At 38.8% G+C, this 13,434-nt stretch overlaps 1 protein-coding gene across 3 annotated transcripts in view; it reads right to left on the bottom strand.

Annotated features, from left to right (window-relative positions):
- CADPS2 (calcium dependent secretion activator 2) overlaps window positions 1–13,434 on the bottom strand; it is a 484,731-nt gene that overhangs the window by 299,068 nt on the left and 172,229 nt on the right. For all 3 annotated transcript variants that reach the window (XR_013814316.1, XM_079786439.1, XM_079786438.1), the window contains exons 4-5: window positions 12,549–12,629; window positions 4,553–4,789 (exon numbers count right to left, since the gene is read on the bottom strand). Coding sequence is in view for 2 of the 3 variants with exons in the window: in XM_079786439.1 (XP_079642565.1) it covers window positions 4,553–4,789; window positions 12,549–12,629 (318 nt within the window). In the remaining variant the exon portion in view is untranslated. The remainder of the gene's footprint in view (window positions 1–4,552; window positions 4,790–12,548; window positions 12,630–13,434) is intronic.

Genomic DNA, 13,434 nt, shown 5'->3' with positions numbered 1-13,434 from the left:
GAATCATTAATGATAAAGAAGACAGCCACGAATTAATTCTATGGACCATTAAATTAACCTAATTTAGGTAACTGTCTCAAACCAATTCCCAGGAAAACCTGATAATGGAACTACAGAAAATAAAACTGTTCTGTTTCATCTTCTCTTCCCTGATCTCTCTGTGACCGATTTAATAAGGATGAAATAGATCAAGTTATCCTAGAGGCAAAAGGAAGGGAGGCATATACAAAACATGGAACTAGAAAACATACTTCTGAGGAACATGTTGCCAAAGTGTTATGGGGCACTCAGACACTTGTAGGTTGTGAGGAAATGAAGTGGGCAGGATGGTGAAGAGGGGGTATGTATCTCCAGATACAGTGGAAGTCAGGTCTGCCAGCCTAATCCAATGGAAATGCTCTGTGTGAACACCAACTATGTCCATGCCATGACCCAATTCCCCTTATAACATAACTTCAGAGATGAACATTTGCTTTCCTGGCTTTAATTATATGTAGTTTTAACATACCATTCTATGGCTTCCTGTTTTGTGGGTTAACTTATCTCTTGCTTTATTCTCTCTGAAGGCTTCATGCATGGCTAACTGATGCTTTTTGGTACCACCAAAGTCCCCAATTAAATAAATATTTATCAAGTCGAGTGTGTGCTAGGCACTTTTGTAGGCTCTTGCTATATGCTTCAACAAACAAACACAAAAAAAAAAACACCAAAAATATCTTACCTTCCTGCAACTTACATTCTAAGTAGAAAAAGTCAGGTAATGAAAACATATAACAAATGTCTAAATATGGTGATAAGAGCTGTGGCAAAAATTAAGTTAGGTAAGGGAAAAAGGTGTGGTGGGAGGAGGGAGGAGTGAGCAGCAATTGAAAAATAAAATTGGAAAAGTTTTTCAAATCTGCACGTATTCCTTAGACTCAGACTTCAGTTCTTAAACAAGACGCCTTTCTCCACTGGACCAACTCCAAACCCGAGTGATGTGTGAGGCCCTTAACCTGGATGAACTGCTTGCCTTTCAGAGTTTCTTGGGCGAAATCTGGGTTCTGAGGAGGAGGCTTGGAAAATGGGCTGGGTTAATTACTCAAGTTAGCTAAGCCTGGGTCAGAGGGAGTCCTACAGATAAGCACTGTATAGTCTGCTCTTCATGTGGTTTCAGTTTTTTACTAGACGTGTAACTTCTACTTAAAATACTGTGGGCACCAGGGAATAGATCTGTATTGTGCTTTGGTAGGAAAATATCTGCCTCCTATAGATAGAGCAATAAAGAATATCAAAATAATTTTATAGCCCTAGCTGGTTTGGCTCAGAGCATAGCATAGAGTGTCAGCCTGCGAACTGAAGGGTCCCAGGTTCGATTCCGGTCAGGGGCACGTGCCCGGGTTGTGGGCTTGATCCCCAGTGGGGGACTTGCAGGAAGCAGCCGATTAATGATTCTCTCTCATCATTGATGTTTCTATCTCTCTTCCTCACCCTTCCTCTCTGAAATAAATAAAAATAAATTAAAAATAATAATTTTATGAATATGCAAGCTTCTTATACCATGCAGAATTAAGTTTTAACTTGTATTCCTCAAGACTATTTCATTGTTGTCTGAACAGACCCCATTTAACATAATGGCAATAAAGTTCAGAATAATAATTCTTAGTTTCACTTAAGCACCAACTCACAGCATCTGAGATTTTTAAACAGAGAAAATGTTTTGAACTGTTTTCAATTCTGAGTGCTTATAGAAATAATGGTAGATTTAGCCATTACAAAAATGATTTTCTTCACACATTATTTTTATCATTAATGAATTTAAATATCAAACTTGTAGAAAAAGTTATGTTGTCATTAAATACAAAAACCTATAAAAGTGGGGGAAAGGGTGTTGGCACTTTACATTATAGAGAGTAGGAAACCTCAGGCAGGAATAAGAAGGAAGTCCACTATGTAGTTTCAAAGTAAACAACCTTAGGTTAAGAGGCTAAAAAGATTGAGAAGAAACCTAACACGCAGCAAAGCCACTTCTAAGTCATGAGGTAACCCCAGACTGTGTCCTACGTCAGAAGAAAACATCTTATTCCTACTCTGAAACCAAATTTAATCTATTAACCAACAAACATCATTAGCCTGGAAGTTAAGAAAGTGAGAAGCAGCTGTTTTTCCCAAGCTTAAGTTTATCTTAGAGATGTAGAAGCGGAGAAAAAAAATAGAGATCTGATTTTTTTATTTTTTTGGTCATAAAGTAAGCAAGCCAAGTGTAGGAATATTTCAAAAAAGAAATGTAAAACTGTGCCTTCTAAAACTCCAGGGTACTTTTCTTTTTTTTCTTTTTTTGTCACTCAGCAAACTGAAATAGCAGTACTGGGACCCGGAGAGAGAATGTAACAATGTAAGCAAGGAGCGAGCTTTAATGTAATGTGTGAGAGAGCTATAAATTTCAGCTTGCTATTGCTAGGGTGTGTGTGTACTGTATATAAACCACAGACATATATGTGAATCAGCCCAGATACAGAGGTTGGCAAGAAGAAATGTGACTGTGAGGACAGGCGGCTGTAATAGCCAGTCAGTGTCTGGTTTCCAGGGATTTGCATGGAAGGGAAGAAACTGAAGTCTTGGAGGGCCCAGTGTTAAAGGCATGGCATTTGTTTCGGTTCTTTGTAATGCTGATGGTACCTCTAATGAAGCTGGGTGTTCTGGAGCAGAAGAGTTTTCCGCTTCTCATCATCTACATGCATCCAACACTTACAGTACAGCTACTTATGTGATCTGATTCTAAAAAGATAATCTCAAAGGGGAAGGTTAAAAAAAAAAAAAGGCTAACTGAAAGCCTGAGAGGAGTTCCCCAATATCAGAGAATGTAGTTATATGTTTAAATCCTGTTTCCACCCCAGTGTGCTTTGGTATTTCCTTTAACAATAAACTCACACTAGCCTAAGCTGACACAAGGTGACTGGCCTCAAAACGTTTAAAATACATACATATATATATGTGTGTGTATATACATATATATGTATATTATTGATTTCAGAGAGGAAGGGAGAGGGAGAGAGAGATAGAAATATCAATGATGAGAGAGGATCACTGATTGGCTGCCTCCTGCACACCCCCTACTGGGGATTGAGCCCACAACCCTGGCTTGTATGCCCCTGTCCGGAATCAAACCTAGGACCCTCCACTGAACCAAACCAGTTAGGGCAAAATGTTTATTATTTTACTAGAGGCCCAATGCAGAAAATTCATGCAAGAGTAGGCCTTTCTTTACCCCAGCTTCTCTCCGGCTGCCGGCAGGCACCTGGGACCCGGGCTTCCCTTATAGCCCCAGCTTCATCCAGAAGGACATCCAGTCTAATTAGCGTATTACCCTTTTATTATTATAGACTAAGAGGCCTGACTGAGGGGGGAATCCCTCAGCCCGGCCTGTACCCTCTTGCAGTCCGGGACCCCTCATGGGATGTCTGGGACCCCTCACTCCTTACCGCCCGTCTACTTGCTGCTCCTTACCACCCAGCTTGCTACTCCTTAATGCTTGGCTCACTGCTCCTTAGCGCTGCCATGGAGGTGGAAGAGGCTCCCGCCACCGCCGCTGTGCTCACCAGCCGTGAGCCCAGCTTCTGGCTGAGCGGCGCTCCCCCTGTGGGAGTGCACTGACCACCAGGAGGCAGCTCCTGCATTGAGCATCTGCCCCATGGTGGTCAGTGAGCATCATAGTGACTGGTCGTTCTGGGCGTTCCGCTGTAATGGTCGCTTAGGCTTTTATTATATAGACTAGAGGCCCAGTGCACAAAATTCATGCGGGGGGGGGGGGGTTGTCCCTCAGCCCAGCCTGCACCCTCTCCAATCTGGGACCCCTCGAGAGATGTCCGACTGCCTGTTTAGGTTCGACCCTATGGGATCGGGCCTAAACAGGCAGTCGGACATCCCTCTCACAATCCAGGACTGCTGGCTCCCAACTGCTTGCCTGACTGCCTTCCTGATTGCCCCTAACCGCTTCTGCCTGCCAGCCTGATCACCCCATAACAACTCCCCTGCCAGCCTGATTGATGCCTAACTGATCCCCTCCCAGCCTGTTTGCCCCTAACTGCCCTCCCCTGCAGGGCTGGTCCCCCCTAACTGCCCTGCCCTGCAGGCCTGGTCCCCCCCAACTGCTCTTCCCTGTAGGCCTGGGTCCCCCCCTACTTCCCTCCTCTGCAGGCCTGGTCCCTCCCAACTGCCCTTCCCTGCTGGCCTGATCGCCCACAACTGCCCTTCCTTGCAGGCCTGGCCCCTCCCAACTTCCCTCCCCTGCTGGCCATCTTGTGGCAGCCATCTTGTGTGTTAGAGTGATGGTCAATTTGCATATTTCTCTTTTATTATATAGGATTACTTAATTCCAATAGTGCTGCTTTATTTAAAAGACAGTTTACATCAATTTTATTCATAACCTGATGGTCTTGCAAATGAAGAATAATTTAATTTCTTCAATATATACTATACTGTTTAAATTTGAAAAGTTACCACAAAGGTCAGCAAAAACTATCTGCAGCCCCATTTACGCTGTCAGAGGCGAGCATGAGATAAGGCCACCTACCTCTAAGGTGAACGACAGCACCACGTCAGACTTGGACAGCTGAATCTCACTCTCATCTCCTATGTCCAAAAATGCAGAATTCTGGGAGCGTTTTAATTTCTGTAGTTTAAATTCTGGACCACCTTTCGAAACTGGAAGACTTTCCAAATTGGCCATTAGCAAATTCACTGAGGATCGCAACTCTTCTATATACATATTCTCCATTTCTTTTGTTACGAATTTGGGGAATTTTCTTTCCTTGAAAAGAATTTTTAAAAATAACAATGTTACACAAGTCATATTTCCAGTTTATCATAAAACACATTTGGCATATATTGACTCTTAGAAATTGCAATACTAGACATAATGCATCTACTTTAGTCTGTAGGCTTTAAAAGCCTCAGGCTCTGGCGAATTTGATTATACCTAAAGGTACATGATATACCATACTAAGGATCATTATGGTACAAAATGAATAACATTATATACATTTCCACATTAACTTTATTCTTGATGAGGTATTTGCTTAAAGGATAAACAAACTCTGAAAATATACATGTAAGAAGTTTTCGTGAACAAATGAATCTTAATTAGCCACTGTTAGCTTGGAAATTCTTGGGGTATCTGGCCTACGAGAACAATGTTCATTGTGCACTGCTTGCCTTTTAGGAAACAATTTTTTAAACAATATCTTTCTTTCTTACCACACATGTGCATTGTTCGGAGGGTATGCTTTTTATAAATAAGCATTCAAAGGTAAAAAAAAATAATAAAGCCATGAAGGTCAGAATATTAAATTGCAATACAGTCATATTTCTAAAATTGCTTAATTTTCATGTTACAGAAATGGGTCAAGATCCCTTATGTCCATAAATTCATATTTTTAGGAAAGCCTTAGAAAATATTAAGTTTAAAGCAAAAACACACACACAAAAAAAAACACACATACAATTTATGATAAAAGCTCAAAGTAAAAAAGTAACAATATCAAAGTTAAAGAGTCTATGTTTTCTGAACTACATGAGCATTGCCATTCAATCCTGCTACCTCTGCAATCAATTTGTTTCTTCCACTCACCTAAAAGCACATTCCAACTGTTGATATTTACATAAGATATTGAGAGAGATTGCCAAATTGTTCTTAGAGAAGATTATATACATTTATATTCCCACACACAGCAAATGAGGTTATAGCGGGTATAGAGCTTTAGAATGTCAAGTGCAGTGCAACATAACAATCTCTGTACACAACTGGCTGGGGTGAGAGCAAAGCAGACATCTTTCAGATGATCGCCTAAATTTCCAGAAAACCGATGCCTTCACTATTGTTTCCTCTGGCATCATTCAAGACATAACCTAAGATCTGCCCCTCCATATGACTGGACCACCTCCAGCGTGCGCTCATCAACCTGCAGCAGTCTCGGCCTCACCTGCACCAGTTCGTTCTCAGGATGGGAAGAACATCTGGTGTCACTTCTCAAATCAGTCCCAGACTCCCAGGCCACCTGTTCTGCTTTTCCCCCACATAAATTTCACATGTTTCTCTTAAAATAATTTACACATAATCAATATTGAACTGCATATTATCACAGAATGATTAAAATTCTACATACATAATTAACTTCCCCAAGGAAGATTAAGTATCCTTTTAACATTCCTCTATAGTTTTAAGCAACATTCCAAAAGAGTAAGTTTGCCTCCACAGTAAAAAAATATAAGGACACAGTTACAGAATACCTTGATTACCTTTGGGAAAAAAAAATAATTCTTTGGGATGGTTTTTCAGTACACACACCAGAAAAATAAAAAAAGCAAAATAAGCCATAATAACTGAATTTTACATTTGCGGACCAATTTTATAAGCTGTCATAAAAAGCAACCAAAACTCAGAAATAGGGCAAAAGCTGAGGGACAGCTCCTTTCAATGCCATGTGCAAAGGCCATCCAAGGGTCATCTGAGGAAATGTGCTTACTTCAACGTTCTGTTTACTATTGATTAAAGTTCCCAGTGAAGTTACATGTTACCTTATAGAAATTTCTCTGAAACACATACAAACAATCTGTGTCTAGTGAGTAGAATAATGCAATGGTTATGATTTAAATCTTAGTTGGAACTTAATCACTTTTATATCTCTATTAATCTTATTCTACCTTTGTCCCCAAACACCCAGTTTTCAAACACCCTCCAGTTTGGACTAGTTTTAACATCTAACTAGTTTGCTTATTAATTATGCATTGAATGAAATCTTCATTGTATGTTCATTTTATATTTGTATAAGAGTCATAATTGTGCCTTTTAAAAATTATATTTTAGCAAAGCAAAAGGCAAATATATCACGTTTGAAAGTTTGTATGTTCCATTTTCATTTTTCAAATTTTCGGGGTGTTATTTTATGGCAAATAGCATTGGAACGTGAAAAAAAATCTATTCTTTTTTTATTTTATTGTTGACACTATTACAGATGTCCTCCATTCCATCCCCCAAGCATTTGCCCACCTCCACCCAGCCCCACCAACATCTCCCCTGGTCTTCACTACATTGCTGTCTGTGTTTATATATATATATATATATATATATCTCCCTCCCCCGCTTTGGCTACTCTCTATTCTTATTTACCTTTAATTAAAAACATTTCATTCACTGTCATTTTTCAATGAGGAGACTGTTAGGAATCACTAAACTTGACTATTTTGTCAGCATTTTCAAACTTTTCAGGAAATAGACTGTACTAGAATATTTTTCTCTTTGAAAAAAAAAAGGGACAACTCTGTTTCAATGCTTTTAGGTTTACTAATAGTAATTCATCAACCTTATTTAACTTGCTTGTGTTGCCTACTTCTTGGAAACAGACCAATTATACATCAGACTAGTATGCATGTTAAATTCGATCTTTTAAATTAAAACAGCATCAGAAATAGGGCTATTCTCTCGTTTAACTCTGAATCACCAAGTGTCTGCTATGTGTTCTACTCTAGGCCCTTAGGATGTAACCACGAAGAAACGGATAAAAAAATCATCGGTGCTATGGAGCCTACATTTTACTGTAAGAAAACATATACCATAAATAAGATCATTTCAAAAGGTTGAAAGTGATCAGTGGGAGAAAAAGCCCAGACAGGAACATGGAGTGGAAAGGTGTTGTACATAGGGTGGCCAGGGAAGGACTCAATGAGGAGATGACCTTTAAGCATAAAAGTAGATAAAGTAGTAAGATAATGAATTTTACATGTCAACTCGGCTATGCCACGGTGCCGTTGTTTGGTCAAACACTAGTCTAGATGGTGCTGTGACGATAATTTTTTAGATATGATTAGCATTTAAAATCAGTCGACTTTGAGTAAATCTGATTGCCCTCCCATATCTGGGTAGGCCTCATCCAATCAGTAGAACACCTTAAGAGCAAAGCAGCAATTCTGCCTCAATACTGTAATATCAAAACTTACCTGAATTTCTTGCCTGTTGGCCTGCCCTGCAGATTTTGACTTCAAGACTACAATATCAGCTCTTCCTTGAATTTCAAGCCTACTACATTGCCCTATAGCAGTGGTCGGCAAACTCATTAGTCAACAGAGCCAAATATCAACAGATTTCTTTTGAGAGCCAAATTTTTTAAACTTAAACTATATAGGTAGGTACATTATTATTAACTTAATTAGGGTACTCCTAAGCTGGCCTTTGCTAAAAACTCAAGGGGCCAAAGAGCCGCATGTGGCTCACAAGCCATGGTTTGCCGACCACTGCCCTATAGGTTTCGGACTTGCCAGCCCTACAACCATATGATCCCATTCCTATAAATCAAATCAAGTTAATTGAGTTAATATTTCTCTCAACATATATATTTATATAGATACACATATCCCTATGCATATATGTATATACCTGGTATATACATATATATATATATATAGTGTGTGCATATATATATATGTGTGTGTGTGTGTGTATATATATATACACCGAGTGGCCAGATTATTATGATCTCTGAACGCATAATAATCTGGCCACTCAGTGTGTGTGTGTGTGTTAGAGGCCTGGTGCATGAATTCGTGCATAGGTGGGGTCCGGCCAGCCTGGCCAGGGGGAGGGAACATGAGCGGTTGGCCGGCCTGCCTGCTGGTCGAGGGGACAATTTGCATATTAGCCTTTTATTATATAGGATATATACTGAGTGGCCAGATTATTATGTGTTCAGAGATCATAATAATCTGGCCACTCAGTATATATGTATATATGTATATATGTATATATGTATATATGTATATATATATAATTATGTCTATATATCTATTATGCATATATTTGTCCAGAGATAATCAATAAGAGATCATATATCTATATTGGTTCTGTTTCTCTGGAGAACTCTGATTAATTCTGGGAGCAAAAGCATGTGAATGTCAGTGGGAAACCACTGCAGGAAGGGAAAGTAACCAGACCAAAGACCCTATGGCAGGAAGACCAAGAAGGCTGACACAACTGGGGTGGACTGAGCAAAAGTGAGAACTTAAAGGATGACAAGGTCAGAGAAGGACTTCGCAGGCCACTGTAGGAACTTACTATTTTATTCTTGGTGACATGGGGAGAGGTCTTTGTGCAGAGAATGACTGGCTGTTGGTTGGGAAGTAGAAAGTAGGAGCCTAGCCAAAGGACAGAATGGTTGTTCAGGTGAGACACAATGGTAACTGGACCGGAGTGACAGGTGGAAAACAGTGACAACTGTTAAGTTCCGAAAATATTTTGAACACAGGTGCAAATAGAGTTCCTAATAAATTTGGCATGAGGTGTGAGAAGAAGAAAGGAGTCAAAGATGATCCCACATTTTTGGACTGAGTAACTGGAAATATAGCACTGCCAATGACTGGCCTACTCTGACCACTTGCCTGAAAATTGTAACCGCCCTTCCTCTCTGTTGTATTTTCCAGATTATCAAATGATCACCTTCCACAATTCAGTTATAGCACCAGGGCTCTCCCAAATAAAATTTAAGCTCCACCAAGGCATGGCAGAAATATTTTTGTCTGTTTTTACCCCAAGACAACTACATTTGTCTAGATGCAATCCCAAGCACTTAAAACAGAGCCTGGATATTTTAATAGGTATTCAAAAAATATTTTGGCTCCAAAATTCAGGCTCCAAAAGGGTGAATAATATGTCTAATGTTATATATCTAGGAACCAATAATGACAGATTTGACCACAGGTCTTTCTGGCCCTATCCACATTTTTTTCTCCTACTTCCTAATTATACCTTGGCTGAAATATTAAGATCAATATTTCTATCTCTTGAAACAGAAATTTCTGCCCTGTGGTTTTATTATATCATGTTGTTGAGCAGTGTGGTGGAAGATGTGACTGATTGTGAACTACTTACTATTAATACACACTTCCAGATTTATCAAACTGAAGAGTCAGCCGGGTCTCAGAGAGAGGGCCAGGCTCTGGAGTCAAAAGACAAGGGTTTGAGGCCTGCCTCCACCACTTACTTGTTACAGAATCTGGGTGAAGTCAATCATCTTGCCTAAGCCTCGATCTCCTTGTCTATAAAATAAATTCATTATATTATCTACCTTTGTGGGTAAATAGGATTAGTGTAGAAATATAATCCAACAAGGTCAGCAAGTTGTAATTAGCCTTATAAATATTTTATCAAGATGGCTTAAATTTGGTGACATTGAAGGAGAAAACAATTAAACATGCTCTATGTCAGTAGTCTATTCAACAGAAAGTATCTTATTTTTTTAAAAGATCCTTCCTTATTGCTTTTTATTAAATATTTTTATGTTTTTATTGATTTCAGAGAGAGGAAGGGAGAGGGAGAGAGAGATAGAAACATCAGTGATGAGAGAGAACCATCACTCAGCTGCCTCCTGTAAGCCCTCTACTGGGGATCGAGCCCACAACCCAGGCATATGCCCTGACCAATAATGAAACCATGATCTCCTGGTTTATGGGTCGACACTCAACCACTGAGCCACACCGACTGGGCTAAAAGGCTTCTTATTTTTGTGTTGCTCTTTTTCCCATCTGATCCCATTGGCTTCACTTCCTTCTCCACAGTTCCTACTTTATCACATTTCTGATAAAGCCATTAGGGTCCCCTCAAACACAAGTCTCAGAGTGTACATCACAGGCCCTTCCCCTCTGACTCAGCCCGGAGGTTATTAACAGACATGCTCCTCTGCAAACAGAAACAAGAGAGCATATCAAAGGCCTCCCTTCTGTTCCACAAACGCTCTAAAAATTATCTAAACTTTATTCTAATGTGTCAGATAGTCAGCCAGGCCAACTTACGACAATGTGCACAGTCTCGGGCACAATCTACACACAAGCAGGCAACTTACAAATGCTGAGCCCAGGAGCAGAGTCCTGCCCCGAGGTGTCTGGCACATCCCTCTGGATTCTCTCTCAGCCTCGGGTTTTCAAGAAAAGCGAACGCCCTTCCAACCGGCTGTCAATTTAGGTTAGGGTTTCAAGGAAAGGGTTTTTCTCTCTAAAGCTTCCAAAAGCCTGAAGCTTATTGATTTCTATCCTATGATGCCCGTATTCCAGTCTCTAAATTATGTGGTGCCTCTCTAGAAATCCAGGGGATGGCAACATGGCAAACTGTGCTGCCAAACACTGCTCTTTTTGTGAATGTAATGTTTGAGCCCCCAATTCATGTCATCCTGTGACCTCTCTCCTCTAGAGATTACTCCTTACACAGGGGTGGGCAAAAGTAGGTTACAGTTGGTTGTATGGAAAAAGACATGCAGGTCATGATTATTACAGTAGTGAATAAATACACTCTGCTTCATCTACTCACAGCTGTAAACCTAATTTTTCCTGCCCTGTATATCTCCGACTTGGTTCTTAAAACATATTGTCATCTCTATTACCCATTTTCTTTTAAATTTTTTTGTATTTTTCTAATCACCTCCAATTTCTCAGCTGTTCTCTACTTTGTTATTTAATAAACATTTAGATAAACACAATAGTAGCATTCTTAAAACTTATAGATTCATACATATTTTATTTGCAAAAGAAAAAAACATGATTATCAAACAAATCATTATAAGATGTTTCTTCTCAAATGTTAAAAACTTCAATATCTTGATTTGGGAGGTAGTTATACAGGGTGTATATACACACATTGAGCTGTAAACTAAAGATTTGTGCACTTTGCTGTGTACGTTACACCAATTTTCTTAATGAAGAAAAATCCCTAAGTAGAGAGGATTCTTCAGAGAGACAGAGAGGAGGAGAATCTATCAATCAAACATTCAATGTTTTTGCTTAGGAGAAGGAAAGGCGGGGGGGAGGCGGGTGGGGAACTTACCTCAGAATAATTAACAGCATTATAAGCTCAAGTCTATTGGGAGGGACTAAAATTTTTGCGCCACTGAAGTAAATTAATGTAGCCATTTACTAAAGAATAATTTAGACAATGAAGTCCCAATCTCTCTAACACGTCTCCAAAATTGAAAAAGAAACTCATGGCTTTTGTTCGAAATCTTTTTCTTTTCGTAGAAACAGTGATTGCACAAATAAAATAACTACAATATTGTATTGAACACACTCTGCCAGACTCTGTACTTGAAACTTCAAATGGTATTTTTCATCCACTCAATCATTCAATCAAATATTGGTTGACTACTACTGTGCGCCAAACACTGTGATGAACACTTTGAGATATATTATATAATTTCACAGGAGGGAGATTTTTCTCCCTGATTATGTTATGTTTAGTGCAATATTAAAATTCATGTAAATCTTGCAGTTTGAGAAATTCAGGCATTGTTTTAAGAATATATCTGCAAAAGTTATCATTGAATTTAAACATTTCACATATACGTTGGATATGTAAAATAGAGAGTATGTTCCATTTAGATCATATACATTCAGATATTTTGGCTTAAGAAGTATGCGCGTCAAGGAAAAAGTGATAAAATTATACTGGCTTTATCTATACAAAACTCTTTCAGCTCACAGAAGTCTTGGTAAAGAAAGAAATACTGTACAGTATGTTCAAGTTAGTAATTTACCTTCGCCATCTTCTCTGCCAATTGCAATCGGCCATCAAGTTCCCTCCTGATCTGGGCTGCTTGTTCATCTGCATTATCCAACTTAAAAAAAACAAACAAAACAAAACAAAGAAATTATACTATGTGATTGCTTAATTACAGTGACCTGCAGATTAAAGTAAAAACTAAATGACTCAAACCTTTTAAAATAAATTTTCTCAGCTACCTATTGAAAAGAGAACAGTGAAGACTATTTAATTAGGTTAGCGGTCCAATTAAATTTCTTGGGCGCTTCTCATTGTGTTTTGGTTCACAATAAGTTAATAAATCTCTAAGGTTAATAGCTCAGTTTACCAAAACACCTAATTATAACAATTCTTCAATTAAACTGTAGACAACTCTAAACCAAGAAGTCCTCATTTCCTTCAGGTTACGTTAAATTGTCATGAAGTTCATTCAGCTCAGCTTTCTGTCTTCATAAAGGTCAGTCCTAAATGGCTCCAGATAGATACATCTCATGTTTTGTTCTTTGAAATTCCCAGAATGCATTTCTGGACTGTGAGATACTGAGTCATATTTCATTTCTTTCTTTGTTCTTTTAAAAAACAGTCCCTTCATTTTTATAGCAAGTCTGTATTAGTGCCAAACTATAAAAGTACTATTTGATGGAAATAATTTTCTACCATTCAAGTTTTTATATATGCCTCATTCTAGTACCAACAAACTCACACTGCCAAGACAGCCTTCCATTCTTTCACAGACTGGCACCACATTAGAATTTCAGTCTTGTTCTAAATTGGACTGAACGCAAGAAAAGCATGCTATCATCATTTTTAAGATATCTGCCACTTACATGAAAAATTACTTTCACTTCTCCACTGAAATAATCCTTAACTTTTTCTATAAC

The sequence above is a fragment of the Cnephaeus nilssonii genome, assembly GCF_951640355.1.
Source record: "Cnephaeus nilssonii genome assembly, chromosome: 12".
NCBI classification, from domain to species: domain Eukaryota; kingdom Metazoa; phylum Chordata; class Mammalia; order Chiroptera; family Vespertilionidae; genus Cnephaeus; species Cnephaeus nilssonii.
The sequence above is the reverse complement of the archived record's forward strand: the minus strand, read 5'-3'. Positions and strand labels throughout refer to the sequence as shown.